This window comes from Anopheles merus, chromosome 3R, assembly GCF_017562075.2.
Source record: "Anopheles merus strain MAF chromosome 3R, AmerM5.1, whole genome shotgun sequence".
NCBI lineage: Eukaryota > Metazoa > Arthropoda > Insecta > Diptera > Culicidae > Anopheles > Anopheles merus.
The window spans coordinates 45,282,040-45,298,920 of NC_054084.1; the positions used below are offsets into that span (position 1 = coordinate 45,282,040).

General features: G+C 37.9%; 1 protein-coding gene across 2 annotated transcripts in view; it reads left to right on the forward strand.

Moving 5' to 3' along the window:
• The window catches only part of LOC121597118 (lachesin-like), a 58,900-nt gene extending 43,467 nt beyond the window's left edge, over positions 1–15,433 (forward strand). The window contains exons 3-10 of one of the 2 annotated variants that reach the window (XM_041922657.1): positions 4,434–4,650; positions 8,679–8,837; positions 8,970–9,098; positions 9,235–9,385; positions 9,481–9,623; positions 12,901–13,026; positions 13,107–13,214; positions 13,324–15,433. In XM_041922657.1, coding sequence (XP_041778591.1) covers positions 4,434–4,650; positions 8,679–8,837; positions 8,970–9,098; positions 9,235–9,385; positions 9,481–9,623; positions 12,901–13,026; positions 13,107–13,214; positions 13,324–13,400 — 1,110 coding nt within the window. In that variant the 3' untranslated portion in view covers positions 13,401–15,433. Of the gene's footprint in view, positions 1–4,433; positions 4,651–8,678; positions 8,838–8,966; positions 9,099–9,234; positions 9,386–9,480; positions 9,624–12,900; positions 13,027–13,106; positions 13,215–13,323 lie in introns of both variants that reach the window. The other variant, XM_041922656.1, reaches the window with a different exon arrangement.
• The last annotated feature ends 1,448 nt before the right edge of the window (positions 15,434–16,881 follow it).

The window sequence follows — 16,881 nt, forward strand, 5'->3', positions numbered from 1 at the left end:
TATGGTCAGCGTAGAAACGATTCAGAACTGTTAGGAAATAGTTTTGCTGTTAATGTAGATATCGTTGTGTGCGCTCTTATGTCAAGATAGATTAAATATTGTTGGTAGTTTGGGATTGGTTTGGGCATCGTTATATTGATTGCATCTCCGTATTCATATTTTTCGCCCAGTTTTTTTCTTCATTATGCACGCTAGCCAACATGAAATGACAAATATAAAATATTATGATATTTTAATTATTACTAGTTAAGGCCCGGTAAAATCTACCGGATGTCCTCAAAGTTTGAATTATTTTCAAACTCTACACGTTGCAACAACCATAACTCCTATTTGTTCTTATGCGATAATGCATTTGTGGTGACAAATGTGTTAACCTTGTAACATTCTGGACAGTTCTTACTGTACTTTGCAGAACCGTTAAATATCGATGAGGCTACTTTTGAGCCAAGTAACGCAATTTTGTAATTTTCAAACTGATACGTTCCATGCCTCTGTTGACACAAATGTACAGTTTTTTATTATTATTTTTTAGTAGTACGTGTTCATTCAACAACGTGTTCATTGAATAACGTATTGATGTGCAGTGGATTAAAAAATTATGGTGCCGCTAATACATATACAACATGTTTAGATCCAATCCCAATTACGTACGTATAACATACGATTTTTGAAATGCTCACTTCTGCCTTAATCCATTTTGTGTTCTTTGTGCCCATAAATGTAAGATTGAAATATAAAAATATGATAGCGCACATGGTTCGAATTCCATGTCTACTCTTTTTTTCGACTTATGTTTCATACGTTAGGTAATAAGTAATAGATGATTAGAACATTTTCAATATAAATTTTCCCGGTCTTAAATTTCAAAAAGGTTTCCAAAAACGCCGTCAAAAATTTTATTTTATTATTCTGAAACTTGTTTTGAAGTATTGAATGGAATTGGTATTTGTGTATGAGACAATTGTTATTGTTGCGCCAATTATCAAATTTCAATAGTGAACATATACCCTCATATAACCATTCCAAATGTGTAGTACCAATATTCCGATCTATACTGTTATAGAAGAGAATGGTTCAACACTGTTATAGCCTTTCTTGATCAATTAACTAAATTAGCGTTTACGTGCAAACTACTTTATTTACTCTTCCCGACCCACATTTTTCAGATTTTGCTTCTGTGACGTGTCCTTAAAGATAACGTGGTTGTTCTTAATCAACACCATAGTACGGTGATAGGATCACATGGTAGATATAGCCATCACTCTTGATAGATACAGTCAGAATCTTTTCAGCCCTCTTGGGCACGCTACAGTAACTATTGCTTCATTGTGGATCATTCTGCAGTTGATGCTGATCCGGCTGAATGAAGTGCGCACGGTTGTCTCACCTAACGCGCAGTATGTTGTAGACATGTTGCGCAATGAACCATCTCTCCCTTTAATGCTTTGTTCCGGAAGGACATCCTGAAATAAGTAGTTCTTCCCGCCCGCGAGCAAATCGTTACAAATTCAATTTTAACTTTCAAGCCATCAACATCCGCCGCTTTCTTGCTCGGAATTTCAGCAAGGATTTTTAGCATATGGCCGCTTAGGGTCTCTCGGTTACATCTGCCTCTTATTGTCATGCGTTTTCCTTGTCCCGACTCAGCCAATATGGCGGAGTAGTAGATTTGAGGGAGTAGTTGATTTGGGGCGGTCCCATGGTACAGTCGTCAACTCGAACGACTCAATAACATGCCCGTCATGGGTTCAAGCCCATGGACCGTCCCCCCGTAGTCCTGGAGCAAGTCCTTTCGTAGCAACGCGCGTTGCTAAGAGAGCTCTGCTCTCACCGCTTTCTTTCTCTCTCTCTCTCTCACTGAATGTAAATCTCACGTCATTGTGCGATTTTCGATTTTATATATAGTGAGATTCAGTAGCAACGGCTTACCAATTAATTCTTAATAATAACAGGTAATTCTAAACATTAAACAAGACTATCATAGCCATTAAATAATAATAATAATTTTGCTCTCATCTTGATGATGTTTGTAAAGTAAAACATACAGTTTGTTTTACTTAACTCAATAATATTTATTATTGACAACAAATCGATTTTTGTTGCTGTCGTTATAAATGTTTTAGTATGATGAATTGAAGATATTATTTTATTTATTTATAAGAATCATTTTTATTCTATTTATCTGTAACAACTATTGCTGCTATTGATATTATTGATTACGAAGTTTTTAAATCACGGCTAAACACAATTCATATACTTTACGAGTAAAATCTCACCTTTCATAACTAACTAAAAACCAAACTTGAAAGAATAGAGTAACGAAAAAACCGTGATGAAATTACGAGAAACTGAGTACTGATTAAATGATAAGGCATGTTTCTCATGATACTCATGCAATGCCTGTATTCGAACATTGGACTGTTAGTGTCTCCACTTTCACTGCACCAGAAAAGCCTCAAATTGGTCGTCGAAGAAGGGTTTAAAGAATTTTTGTGTTGTTTTAAACAACCTCAATAATGAATAAAATATGTTTAAAAATTACTCATAATAAATAAATTTCTATCACATCGTTTTACACTAGTTAATCTCAATACTAGTTTTAACTTTTCCCAACATTTTGAGCACCAAATTGAATGGTTTTCCCACTGTCCACGGGATGGCATTCTCTCCCTCGGGGTGTCACATTTACTTGGCACCATGCTCCTCGTTAAACGCTTCGTGCAGCAGGGAAACAATCACGATTAGAAAGGAGAGTCAGAGAGGAGTAAAAAAAACAAGGACGAAAAACTGAGGGTAGCTGCTCTGGCAAAGGTTCATGGTTTACCGTTTTCAAAAACCGACCATCATGCTTGTCGATGGCTTTGGGGGCGACCATAAAAGAAGCTTAGCACATCGGAAGCCATTCGGCCTCCATCATCTGCCACCACAGACGGCGACCGCTCCCCAGCCCGAGTTTTGGCACTACCGATGTAAACAATAAAGGTCGACACAATAGCGATAATGGGAAGAAAATGACGATGGCTGTTTTGTTGACTCAGTTTGAAATTAGTTTAATTTTAAAGCTCTCCCCGTATATTAATTATGGAGGCGTGAAAAGCTATTCCACCCCTCTTTGCCTGTTATGCTTCCGACCGTTTACTGAAACGGTTACAGTGAACGGAGTGACATTTTTAAAACCAGTAAATTCATTTGATCGTTAAACGAGGTTCGTTTGCTTAGAAGTAGCACGATTATCACTGTCGTCAGGATCGTACGGAGCATTGTTGTGCATAATTTTTATGTGCCGATGGGTGGACACTTGTATGCACGAGCACGGATATTTTTTTACTAATCAGAAATATGCCGTAATCTTCCCACCGAACAAGTTTAGTTTATGGTGTAGAGTTGCATGTAAAAACAATTTTTTTTTTTAAATATTTGTCTAGAGAAATGGTAAAATAAACTTTTGCTTTAATGTGTTTGAAATGCTTTGTTTCTTTTTGTACGCCAAAGCAATGTTATTTTTTTGTGGGAAAACTACTGTACATACTTTTTGTCAACTACGTTTCGTGACAAGTCATGTGGGAAGTTAGTTGGCTCGCGCCCAGTCCCAAAAGTGCACCGGTAATGTTTGTTTTATTTAAATTACACCATTTTAGGCCTTCTTTTCGAGGCCGACGTTGAAATGCAGCTATCCGGTGTATGTGATCATGGGCCAAGTCTAACATATGTTGAGCCATCCCCAGAGCTGTGTCACATACTTCGATGTTCCAAGCCAGCTCCAGAAACACAGGTCCAGCGTATTCAATTAAAAGAACATTTTCCCACTCTGCTTATAGGCCCTTTGAATGAGCTAATTTTGCCATAACGACAATCCCGCTGCAGTGATCTTTTATCGCCAAATGAGGCTGGACTAGTGTGTGGTAGCACCAGTGCTGGCTAGCTACGGGTAATCTGGCATTGTCCAACTGGCCATAAAACTTGGACGGTTCTTCGCTAGCAGCAGAAGGAATCCACCATTTTCGTCCGCATGAAAACCGTTTTACACTTGATCATTTTGGGTTGGTGTGCCTCAGACAGGATAAAACGTAGCAAGGGTTTTGTCGACGGCTATATCTTTGGTGACCCAACAGCTCCGCATCGAGCATCGACCTTTTGCCGTTTTTCCTTTCTTTTCGGTAGAGTTAGATGGGCTGCTAAAGAGAAGGAAAATTTATGTTTGCTACGTCCATTGTTTACGATAAACATTAGCCAATATACGCAATGTTCCGGGGGAGAAAAGGATCCATTTATACAATGCGCTTCCGGTCATTAATTTACGTGTCATCTACGAAAAGTGTCCCACAAAATCACTCCAATTTATTATCAATTGTACACACCGTTTCGGTTCTCGTTCAAAACACAATAATAAAATTAAAATCGTTGGCCCTTTTCCTTTTTGTTTCCTTTTACAGGTAGCATGGATGCACTTCGAACAGTCGGCTATACTGACGGTGCATAATCACGTCATCACGCGAAATCCGCGCATCAGCGTTACCCACGACAAGCACGACAAGCACAAAACGTGGTTCCTGCACATCACCAACGTGCAGGAGGAGGACAAGGGCCGATACATGTGTCAAATAAATACGGTGACGGCAAAAACGCAGTTCGGTTATCTTCATGTTGTGGGTAAGGTGTCAACTTTTTTGTGTGAACAGTATTAATGACATTTTGATTGAAAATAGGTTTTTTTTCTCAAACGGTTGTACCATATGATGTTCATTTGGTTGTAATTATTTCTTTCCAACATCAACTTTCGATAAATTCGTTGAAAGCAAGATTAACCGATGCAATGTGTTCAATATGGGGAGATATTTTTTTACTTCTGTACAGTTCTTTTTAGTTGAAAAAATATGGTGAAATGATACAAATCGTTGCTTGTGCCATTGAAAAATGATTCAATTACTTTTGGATTATTTCCCATTAAGTTAGGGTATCATTTTGACGAATAAAATTGAAATGCTACACCTATTAATTATATCATATCTTGTTAGCCACACAAAAAGCCGCCTCTAGTTTTGGAAACGTTTGCCTCGGTGGCGAATGGGAAACATGCGACAGCCACCATTTAACCACAGTTTTCCCCAACATCACCCACATGAACATTGCCGGAAAAGGCATAATTACAACGACTGTGACTTGTTGCATACAAATCGATCACACTGGACTGCATCCGAGACTCATGGATGGCCGATGGATGTGTTGCTTTCGGGCCGACTTAATTGCCTTCGAGCGACACATCGTCTATTCATCACGCGTCATATTTACGCATCCCATCGCCTGTTGTAGCCTGTTGCATAGATCGGTCGGTCTGTTTTTCTCCTCATTTGGTCTGGGGTGTAGTCTGCAAGCGGAATGAGAGGAGGGGGGGGGGACAATTGCATAACGTATAGGTCCCCTTTCTGTCATTAGTAGTCAAAAGAGTGGTTGATCGAAATATTGCGATGGTCGGGTGTATGGGAACATATTCGGTAACGATAGTGACGGAAAGATGATTTAATAGTCGACGCCTGGCATAATGTAATATTGTGTTCGCCACGCGTGCTACATGGTGCTACCGCACGAGCGAATGGGTTGAGAGACTGGAGCGGTACCTATCATATTCGTCATTTACTGTCGATTTATCAGTACGTTAATTCAATTACAATACGGGAAGGCCGTCTCGACGAGTCAATCGTGAAACGACAGTGATTAAGCTGACGTGCGATGCTGCTCAATCCGTAATAAAATTTCACTTCGTATGAATGCTTTTCAAATTTCAGCTGAAAGATGATGGGGAATGTCAAATGTTCCTATCCGACCGTGTGTAGAGTGTTATTTCCCTTGTGCGGAAATAGTTTTAGCTTGGTGAATTTGCCAGTGTCATAGGGACTTTCATTAATGATAGGAAATAATGATCATTACGTTTTATATTAGTTTACACTAATAAAACCAAAATATTGGTTAAGAATCCTTTGCTCGATATACAATAACTATCAAAATGTACAGATTGTTGCAAAATGTGATATGTTTCTTAGCATACGATATCCGACTAACAGGCACAACTCCTAAAAAGTTCCACACCTTTAATTTCGTGCTTTAAGAAGTTGTGCCCTATATTTCTCGCTCAAGCATTAATTCCACAGCGAAAAGATGCTGCAAACAATTCCTTGCATATTGCAGAAGCTGTATTTCATCTCACTATCATCCATTTGCTTTTCCTTCGCTTCCTGTCCTCCCCTCTGGTAGCCCATTTCTTGACAAATGTTCATTGCGTGGACTAGAGATCCTACAAACCTACGTTTCTGTTTGGGGCCCAGGAGGTTGGACTAGGTTTTAATCAATAATTGCCACGTTTGGAGCGAACAAATATTTCCGCCAGCACCATTGCATCTCATTGTCGGCAATGTTTGCTTGTGTTTTTTGTGGTAAGAACTAATTTTATTATAATTTCCTTAGTTCTAGATTAAAACGAACATGGAATAAGAAAGTTGTTCGGTCTTTCGATGCGACTTGATATTGGGTAAATGTATCAATAGTGCTGTAAGTGTACTGAAATAAATTAAATACAAAAATAAAATCAATCAAGTTATTTGTGTCAGTATGGAGACTACCGATCTACAGTCATTGTGCAGTGCCATATTCAATATTATTATCTATCAAAATTATACATATGTGCCATTTGAATAAAATTTATTATATAAACTTCTACATCACATTAAAAATTCTATATTATAATAGCAAATTTCGCTTTACTTTAAAACTTAGCTTCATTCCAATTATACACAGTTTTTTAGGTTAACTATGTGAACTATACCATACTCCTTTATCTATTTCGACGAGTGTAGCTAGTTATGGTCAAAATGATCCATTGGTGAGAGTTTTTAGAAGCTTTAATAAAGTCTCTGATAGGTTTGACTATAACATTTCATCTGTATAGTTTCGTAACCTCATCCGCTATTGAAGCATCATTACAATGTTTTAATTCTTTGTCTTTGAACCGAATCCCAGACTGTATTAGCATTTCTGTTCACTTGTAAGTGGTTGGTCTGTAATGTTTTCGCTAGGTTTGATAAGGATAATTAATTATAAGACATTCGTTTAGCCTAATTCGTGGACAAATTTTTAATTTAAAATTTACAAATACATAAATGATGAAGGGTGCAACAACGCATTCAGAAAAATATTCAAAAAATCGTGACTTAGTTGTAATTAATGGTTAAGTTTAGGAATATTTCAATTATTCATATTTTTATCTTCTTAACACTTCAAATTTATTGAATTATATCGTTAGCATCGGTCTTATGGTGCAGTCGTCAACTCGTATAACTTAACAACATGCCCGTCATGGGTTCAAGCCCCAACTGGACCGTGCTGCCATACGTAGGACAGACTATTCTGCTATGGGGCGGGGGGGGGGGGGGTAATCTAAAAGTCATTGAAAGCTAACCCCATAAGTGGTACAGGCAGGCCTTGACCGACAACGGTTGTTGAGCCGAAAGAAGAAGAAGAATATTAGTACATTAACCCTATCATATGCTAGGTTTGGAATGTATCATTTAGTTTTTATTGATTTATAATGCACGAAATCAATTAAATTGCTTTAGTTTTACATACTGACATAAATCTCTTGCTTATGTGATGTTGGATTAGAAGGAAAATTAAAATAGCTATACGATGCCCATCCTACAAAGTCACGCTACTAATTTCAATTTCTAAGTTCATGATCAAAAATGTACCTCTACGAAATGTGTGTTGCCACTTCCCTCAGTCACAGTACAGCTACAAAAAGGAAGAAAATCACGCCAAAAGTTTTTGCCTCACTTTTACTGAAGTGAAAAATTGACGACTTTTTTGCCTTAAATTAAATGTCATATCCACAGAAATCAAACCCACAATTTGAATAACCATAATGCACTCGTCGGTCGAATGGTAGGGGAAATGCAAAAAGAAGTCAAAAGTAAAAAAAAATACCCCACCCCGTCGAAGCACTGCATGTTTTCTACTTTCTTGTGCAAAACTTTCAATTTCCCTTCCCGAAATTGTTCCCCGTCCGATTCCTGAGCGTGGTGCGTACTTTATGGTTCCGACCGACCAAATTTTCCGATTATCATCGGCTTCCTCTCTTTAAACTTCTGCGGTGGATGTTTAGTCCGGTCGCAATCACGAGGAAAAAAGTGATTTGAGATCATTTGCATTATTTATGAGATCGATATTGCCGGCGACATGGTTCATATGATTTTTACTCCGTTCGTACGATGGATAGCATGAGCAAGTAGAAAGGAGAACGCATAGCTTGCGGAGTAGGAAGAAATCTGAAAGATAACTTCCTTTTTTGATAACTTCACACCTCAGTTAGTGTTTGGTGTACGGCACGGCATGGTTTGCCCCGACCGGAAAGTTCACAGAATGAAAAGGCTTTGGGAAGTAATTGAACGATTTAAGAGATTTCACGTCTGTCAGAAAATCTTACCCCGAATGCCCTTCGATGTTGGTGGATAGATTCTTCTGGAAGTAAGCATGACTGATGCGCTCAGCTCGCCTGGAAAGTTTTTAATTTGAAAACCACACGTTTTCGATTTTTGACCACCTATATCTGGAAGGAACTTTTACCCGTAGCCAACACTCCGTCGTACTTGAACTGATTTTTGTTTTGTTTGTTTGGTTTTCACCTGCAGTGCCTCCAAATATCGATGACTCGGTTTCGTCCAGCGACGTGATCGTGCGTGAAGGTGCCAACGTTACGTTACGCTGCAAAGCAACCGGAAGTCCACCGCCATCAATAAAGTGGAAGCGTGATGACAACACCAAAATTGCCATCACTCGGAATAACAGTGGTAAGCTTAGTTGCAAAACTTTCGTTTGGCTGTATGTTGTCATACCTGTAAACATTGTATTTAACTTATGAACTTTTTGTTTCTTTTTGTTCTAATGTTCTCGTGCCCGTGAATGTCCACCTATTCCAGTAGTTCTCGAATGGGAAGGAGATGTACTTACGCTGTCACGTGTGTCACGGTACGATATGGGAGCGTACCTGTGCATAGCAACGAATGGTGTCCCGCCAAGCGTTTCGAAGCGTATTAAAGTCAGTGTTGATTGTGAGTATATGGTACAGCAATGTTAAACTCCTCCTTGGAGTATGCTAAGAGTAGACGGTCATTTTAAGGGGAAATGTATCTAAAATTTAATAGTAGTGTAGTTGATAAGTTTGACAATTTCTCCATTTTTATTTAGTTCCACCAATGCTCTGGATACCTCATCAACTGGTTGGGATCCCGGTTGGATACAACGTGACATTAGAATGTAATATAGAAGCCCATCCTACCTCACTTAATTACTGGACGCGAGAAAACGATCAAATGATACACGACTCACAGAAGTACAAGTAAGTGATAATGATAAACTATTTAAATCATGGGATTCCATGCTATGTTTCCACTGAGCTGTATTATAAAACTTTTGATTACATGACACTTACAGAACTGAAACTATTCCTGGTAATCCTTCATATAAATCGGTGATGCGATTACACATAGGGGAAGTGCAGCACAGTGACTATGGCATCTATAAATGCATCGCCAAAAACCCTCGTGGAGAAACGGATGGCAGCATCAGATTGTACTGTAAGTACGAACGAATTTGTATGCTTATTTAGATTTAGAACAACATATTTGTTAACTTCAGATACGGATAGAACTGCAAAAAAGCATTTCCTTTCATTTGTAAACTATACATGATTCTAACTGTCAATAACCTCATAGTTACAATTACAATGCAACCTGTTGCACATTTCTCAAACTTAGCTGTAACCAAGGTACATTGTGTAGAGTGCATCCAGCAAGGACTGCCTAGCTCTCCTGTTGGTTCGCTTGAGTGTTATTGTCCACAGCACAACACGTTGTGAGTGAGTGTGTGTGTGTAAATTTCGAGTGTGTAATTTGCCACTTGCTTCATCTGGCCACCGTCGGTGTAGTCAGCTTCTAGCGGTTTTCACAGAAACTTCTGTACCAACAATACAATGAAGAGCTCAACGCCAACAAGCCAAGGATTGTTGACGTGAGGACGACAGTCGATTCCGTTGTCGCCTGGACGGGTTTATGCGCAATATTGTGGGCGTTGATGGGGTGAGAGGGAAGGAGAAGGGGGAGTACAAAGAAGCTGGAAACATGTTTGAGTAAGGGAACTGCTTTCTATCTGTTCTAGATTTCATTTGCACGTCTTGTCGTCGCTTCGGTTCGCACTGGTTGACAGAGTTGGCAGAACTTCGCTTTGAAACGTGCTCGTTGACGAAGATCTGTTTGCTATCCGTGATGAAGCTTTAGCGTTAGAATGGTGTGTGCGTGTGGGTGTGTGTATTTTTAACAAACAGTTCCTGCTGGTGCAGTGTTGTGACCTTGGTAGCCTTTTTTATCGCTCTTGCGTTGATCCTGTTTGAAGCAAATTTTACTGTTTTTTTTTTCAAAATTTATAAAACTTGATATAGATATGAAATTCTTCTTATTACAAAAAAATCTTACAAATTGATATTTTTGACGAGTGTTTAATGAACACAAATGTGCTGAACTGTTGAAAAGTAGTACATATCTATTATTTATTATTTATCTATTCATTACAGTCAACCAGCTTTCTTAGGCTTAAATACCAATATCACATTTATCCTTTATATATCAAGACTGCTTGCGAAAAGAACAGTACATGACTTAAAATCGCGATATTGAGATTAAAAAATATATCACATGTGCTGCCATCAAACATGACGGGGTTGTTTGATGAAAATGCTTTCATCGTATTTAAACTTAAACTGAAATCGACATTATTTCCTCATGCATAATCAAAATTAACCATTTTAACCAAAGGATAATAACTTCCAAAAGTTGTCGAACTGAAATCCGTGCTCAAAAGAGCCCTAGGTCTCAAAACCCTACCATATGCTTTGTATAAAAATAGGCACTGTGCCGCCATTCTCCTATCTTCGAGAGGTTCAAGTCCAATTTAAAGGCACCTAGCACGGTAGGGTGGACTTACAGAAACACGTGACTACGGAAGACGATAAAACATAAAACGGGCAACCTTACGCTGGATTGATTCAATTCTGTCAATTATGTATCGTTGTGATGGATTATACAAATTATACAAGCAAACTGTGATATTGGAAGAACAATTGCACAATACAAGGCCTTCAGACTAAACGAGTCTGTGAAATTATTAGCAACAAGTAACATAAAACCTAGCATGCGATTTGCTTTTGATATAATATGCTCAAAATTTTCCCTAAATGAAAGCTTGCAGTCAATGTAAACTAAAATATTATAACTGAAATAGCATAAGCCATTTTAACCCTTAATTTCACGTCAGTTCTACTCTAATGTGTCTACTACTATAGGATTTTTTTCTGCATAAACACGAGTATCACGCAATAAACAAACGTCACACAGTTTTATGATATCAATCACCTTGTAAAATAAAGTTTACTCACAAGTCGCATCTAGCAATACCAATCGATATAATCTAAGGGCGCGTATCAATACAACCGACCGACAATTTCCTAGATGAGCCATTTATGGGTCTTAAACAAGTTGGAGTAAAATCCTTGATATCGGTCAACGCATCATTGACATGATTAGAGCGATGGGGCAGTAACACTATGGTTTAGTTTTTATTTTTATGAGCTCAGAACGCAGATATGATCAAATGCCGCAAGGATTGCTCTATAGCTGGTTTTAACACTGTTTCATAATTTACAGGGTTTCCCACGATTTATTGGTCAGTTCCCATGATTTTTTGGTGCGTTCCCACGATTTTTTGGTCGTATCCCATAGATTTTTGGTTCGTTCCCATAATTTATTGGTATTTTCCGATTGGATATCAATACAATTGGACCAACAAATTCTGGGAAACGACCAAAAAATCGTGGGAACGCACCAAAAAAATATGGGAACCCACCAAAAAATGATGGGAACCAACCAATAAATCGTGGGAAACCCTGTATCTTGAGGGATTAAAGTGAACTAAAACTTCTGAAATATAAAAACTTTTTAACCGAATCGATTTGGGTTTTAAGTATACTTAATTGTCAGTAAAGCAAATACCACGTCTTTACTGTACTGTACTGTACTCTGCTGCGTGTATGTTCTTCTACGTGTTGTTTTTCCAATTTTTGATAAAAAACGTCTTCGGCCGTATTACTTTATTATGTTATCATAATGGCTACCAATTAAATAAAATGAATCCGTAGCAAGTGTAAAGATGTATTAACTCAGAAAAAGTATCTTTTTTTTATTTTTCAGTAGTTCCTACATTCAAAACTGTATACGAAATTCAATCATAGAAAAAAATAATGAAAGAATCAGCTTTGAACCAAAAAAGCCGATTATTTTTCCTCTAAGTCACCAATTGTTACCACTGTGGCACCAATGATTGACAGCGCGTCACAAGTTTTGTTTTATGCTTAAAAAAATTTTGGCAGTTTGTTTCCAAACTAGTCACATGACTAGTGATTCAATGAATATAAATTTAAAAATTACCCTTGTCATTCAGATTTTGAAAGATTCTCATTTGCTTATTTGATACGTATTTGATGGCATACACTATTGTGTAAACTTTGATAGAATTTCTTTTTTTCATTACAAACCATGGAATTACTTATTTCTTTAATTGTTATTGTGATGCAGCATACAATTTTTCATTAATCTGCTCAAATACCTCGTGAATTTATCAAGGTGTATACGTGAGTCATACACATTGTTGACTTACAGAAAAATTAAGCCTGTTTTATATAAAAATTAATATACACTGTCAAAAATTGATGCCTTAGATTTAAAATTTAACGGCAACGACGAAAACTAACTGGAGTAACATAACATTCACCCTTTATATGTGTCTTGTCTTTTGTCACAACAGCATCCAGCCCACCAACTACGATACCACCATCAACGACAGAAAGTATCACGACCACCGTTCCATCAACTCGTGTTTACGAATCACCGTACGGTTTGTCTACGATGTCGGTCAACCACTTTGACAAAGGTAGGTTTTGGCATCCTTATGTAGAAGGAATGGTTAATTAAATAATTATCTTGCTCGTGCATCTTCTCATAATCGTATAGGCATCCGCTACCAATCGGACTACAATCAGGTGGATCGTTCTGAGCACAAATCCAGCGACACGAGTCCCAACCGTGACAGGTCGGTGGATGAATCGAATGAAGTGAATGGTAAGTGATGGACATTTATTGTTAAATTTGTGATTTTGTTTTTCAATCTTCTATCATGATTGTGATTTTATATTCGTATTTTTCTATTACTATTGCATTGCGCTTGAAGGAGCCACAAAATCATTCATCCGATGGACAACCGTTTTTGCGCTAATGTTGCACATATTTCTCCCGTTAAACCAGTGACGGTGACTTTCATCATACAGTTCCGTTGAACGTTCTAAGCAGTGAGAAGACTTTGTTAAGATGTTGTTTACGTTGCGCCCTGCAAAGGAGTGGAGAGGGTTTTTTTATCATTATCTCATGTATTACGTGCAATATGCCATTTAGAAGCAACACTGCAAAATATATTCCAGAGCAGTTTGCATAAGATTGATGCACTTTTTGTTTTAAAATGGTCTCAATTCGTTTCCCCTATCCAAGTTACTCCACTAGTTAAGTTTAAAAACGATTGGTAAAACGCATTCGTGGTTGTGTTGTATCCTTACACGCGTGAGTTTGTATTCAAATACGAGTGAGCTGTCGTAGTCAAAGTAAAACAGGAGTGCAAAATGAGCTTTTTAAGCTCGTGCGTAGCAAACATTTGAATTGGTGCTACATTAGAAAGCTTCTGGAAGGTAGAGGCAAGTGCAGTTTGAAAGAAGCAAAAATCAACCAACCACACAAACATAAATACACACAAATGCAGGCACAAATCGTTGGATAGTATGTACATTAAATATGCCTTATTCTAGAAAAGGGAATAGAGAATATGCAGCAGGTACTGGAGGTTTATTCTACTGAAGCAACACAAACACACACTGGCAGCACCGAACAATCTGTATGTAATGTAAATCTGTAACAAGCATAAGCATTCGCAGCACAATATAAACTGTAACCTTTTTCTTCTGCTGTAAGTGAGTTGTTTCTTGACAGGAGTTGTTTATTTCGTTGCCGATACCACATTACTGCGCTACACTTTTGTCTTGCCATACGTTACTGCACTTTTATTGAGTCTCAGGGGAGCCCCGCTGGGCAAAAGCAGCAAATTTTACAGTCGTCAAATGAAATTGTCTTTTTATCATATGATCAATCGCCCCATTTCTCAACTGTTTTGTTTGGTGAGGGCTGTAGCACCCTAGGGCGGGAAGGGCGGGAAGGGTGGGAATAAATTCCCATCATTGTACAACGATCGAATTTATGCGGTACGCGTGGAGCTGTACTAGCATACCCATTTACGGTTTTGTTTTACGAGTACCACCGGTGACTCGAGAAGCTTTGGTAGGCAAAGAGTTGAAGTTGTTTGCCTCAACTGTTACGGAAGATGTGGCTTTTTCGTTGGTAGTATTATTGCATTCTTTTGTTGATATTGATGTTAACCAAGTGAGTATTATTAACATAAACCACTGATGAAATGCAGGTAATGAAAGCTGTTTGCTAGTAGAGGTCGGATGAAATTTAAACACATCAATTACGATACGTGGTTTCGGGGGGAGGTTGGATGTAGTCGTAAATCAATCAAAGTAATATTAAGCTACTCATTACAGCATTTCAGTTGAAACTGTATTGAATGCAGCATGTAATAAGCAAGTAGCATACATAAATACATACATACATTCAAAAGCCTTGTGCAGATGATACTGATGAATGAATGTTAATCAAAGACAAAGTGTATTGTTGTATAATATTGGAAAACAAAATCTAAATGCTTATCCACTAACGTACCACGCAGGAAAATAAAGAAGGAGGACATGAAGGAAGCCTTGCGCAGATTTTCATGGAAAGCGAACACGGAAACAAAATAGCAAAAGTGTAAATGAAGCCGTATCTAAGTAAATCTTTGTCCCGCGGTACGAACAAAAGTGAAAAACAGTGAATATAATTAAGCAAACTAGTTCAAATCGTTTGAAAATTAAAACAATGCATGCAAAATCAAACAATAAATCAAACTTTTCCAAAGAAACAACTCATCACCGCAGCGAGTTAACTAACCAACGAACGAAGTTAAGAACAAAACCAACACAGCAAAAGAAGAAATTCCAAATTCCGGTGTATGGTTACCGATTTACATTGTAGGCTAAACGATTAGTTTCTTATTAGTACCATTCAGAAGAGCTCCCTTCCCCTCCCGTAACTCATAAAATGAAATAAAACGAATGAATGGCGCAGCGCACATATACTAAAGCGAAAGCGAATACAAAAATTTACTCGTATTAACTCCGTAGGTGCATCGTGTGTATGCAATAAGTTAAGCAACATGAAACAAAATCAAATTCACACTTGAAAACTAACCGTGCTAGCAGGCATCAACACTAGAACATTGCAAAGTATTGTTTCATAGCTAGATGAAAATTGTGTGCAGTAATAATAAAAACGGAAATACGACAAAATCGTTATCAGAGAATGAAATTTCAAACGCTCACTGGATAACGGTGAAAGCTAGAACAACGGAGGGTCGGAACGATGCTGGTCAGTAAAATGTAACAGAACTGAAATATATATTTTTTGCTTTACAAAAGCGGCAAAAGTTGTTTGGCTCATGGATTGTCTTTCTTTTGCGAATACGGCTGGTCCACATACGGGTAAGTAAAAAAGTTTAATTAATTTAAAATTAAATATCATTCTTCAACTGCCATATCAGTGTCACAATATTAAACATTTGGTGTGGCATAAATTTGATACAACAACCGTATTCGATCAATGGCCTGCCTGTGCCACTAATGGGCCAGGCTATCAGCGACTTATTGAATACTTATAGTAGGATAGTCAGTGCCAAGTATGATAGGTACGGCCCATATGGGGATTCAAGCCACGACGAGAGTGTTGCGCGTTTTGAACTTTGTACCATAGGGCTTCAATTTTCCATCTATGTTTTCAAAAATTTAGTCAACGGGGTAATATTTTACACATCCAATTGATAGTCTTCTTCCTCTTCCTCTATTTGGGAAAACAACCGCTGTCGATCAAGGCCTGCCTGTACGACTAGTGAGTTTGGCTTTCAGTGACTTATGAATTACCCATAGCAGGATAGAATCCTACGTATGAGGACTCGGTCTATTCTACGTCATGCAAGTTGACGGCTGTACCACGAGACCGGCCAGTATTCTATCATATTAAAATTTAAGGCTTGATCTCAAACAATATATAGTGTTGCTATGGCTAACGCAACATCATGGGCCTCATGCCGGGTACGTAAAGTCCCTATCAACATTTTTAATCATATGTGAAATGTAGTCCAATCAACCAATGATGTAGAATTCGAGTTATAAGTGCAAGTTGTCACATGCTAATAATGCGGATCTTGCAGGAACCGCATGTCTCGAATTTCGACGTATGTTAAATCTCACGGATTTCAGCTAAACTGAAGCTATGCTTCTTGTAACATTGTTGTAGGAGGTTGCTTTGAGTATCTCAATTAATTATTTGATATGACTTTGACTATTTGATTATGAGTTTGAACCTTTTACAATATTTTTTTAAAAATTCGACTGAGAGGGTTTTTCCTACATTTTACAAAAGATGTGTAAAATAATACAATTTGCTCAAAGAAATTTTTTAATCAAATAAACTGCGTATCTTCTAATCCGCACGTAAGAGGCTCTGCGTATTTCTGGAACTACATGTATTTTATGTTGCTTTACTAGTGATGGTGATCTGCAATAAAAATCCTGGAAAATTTTCTAATCCC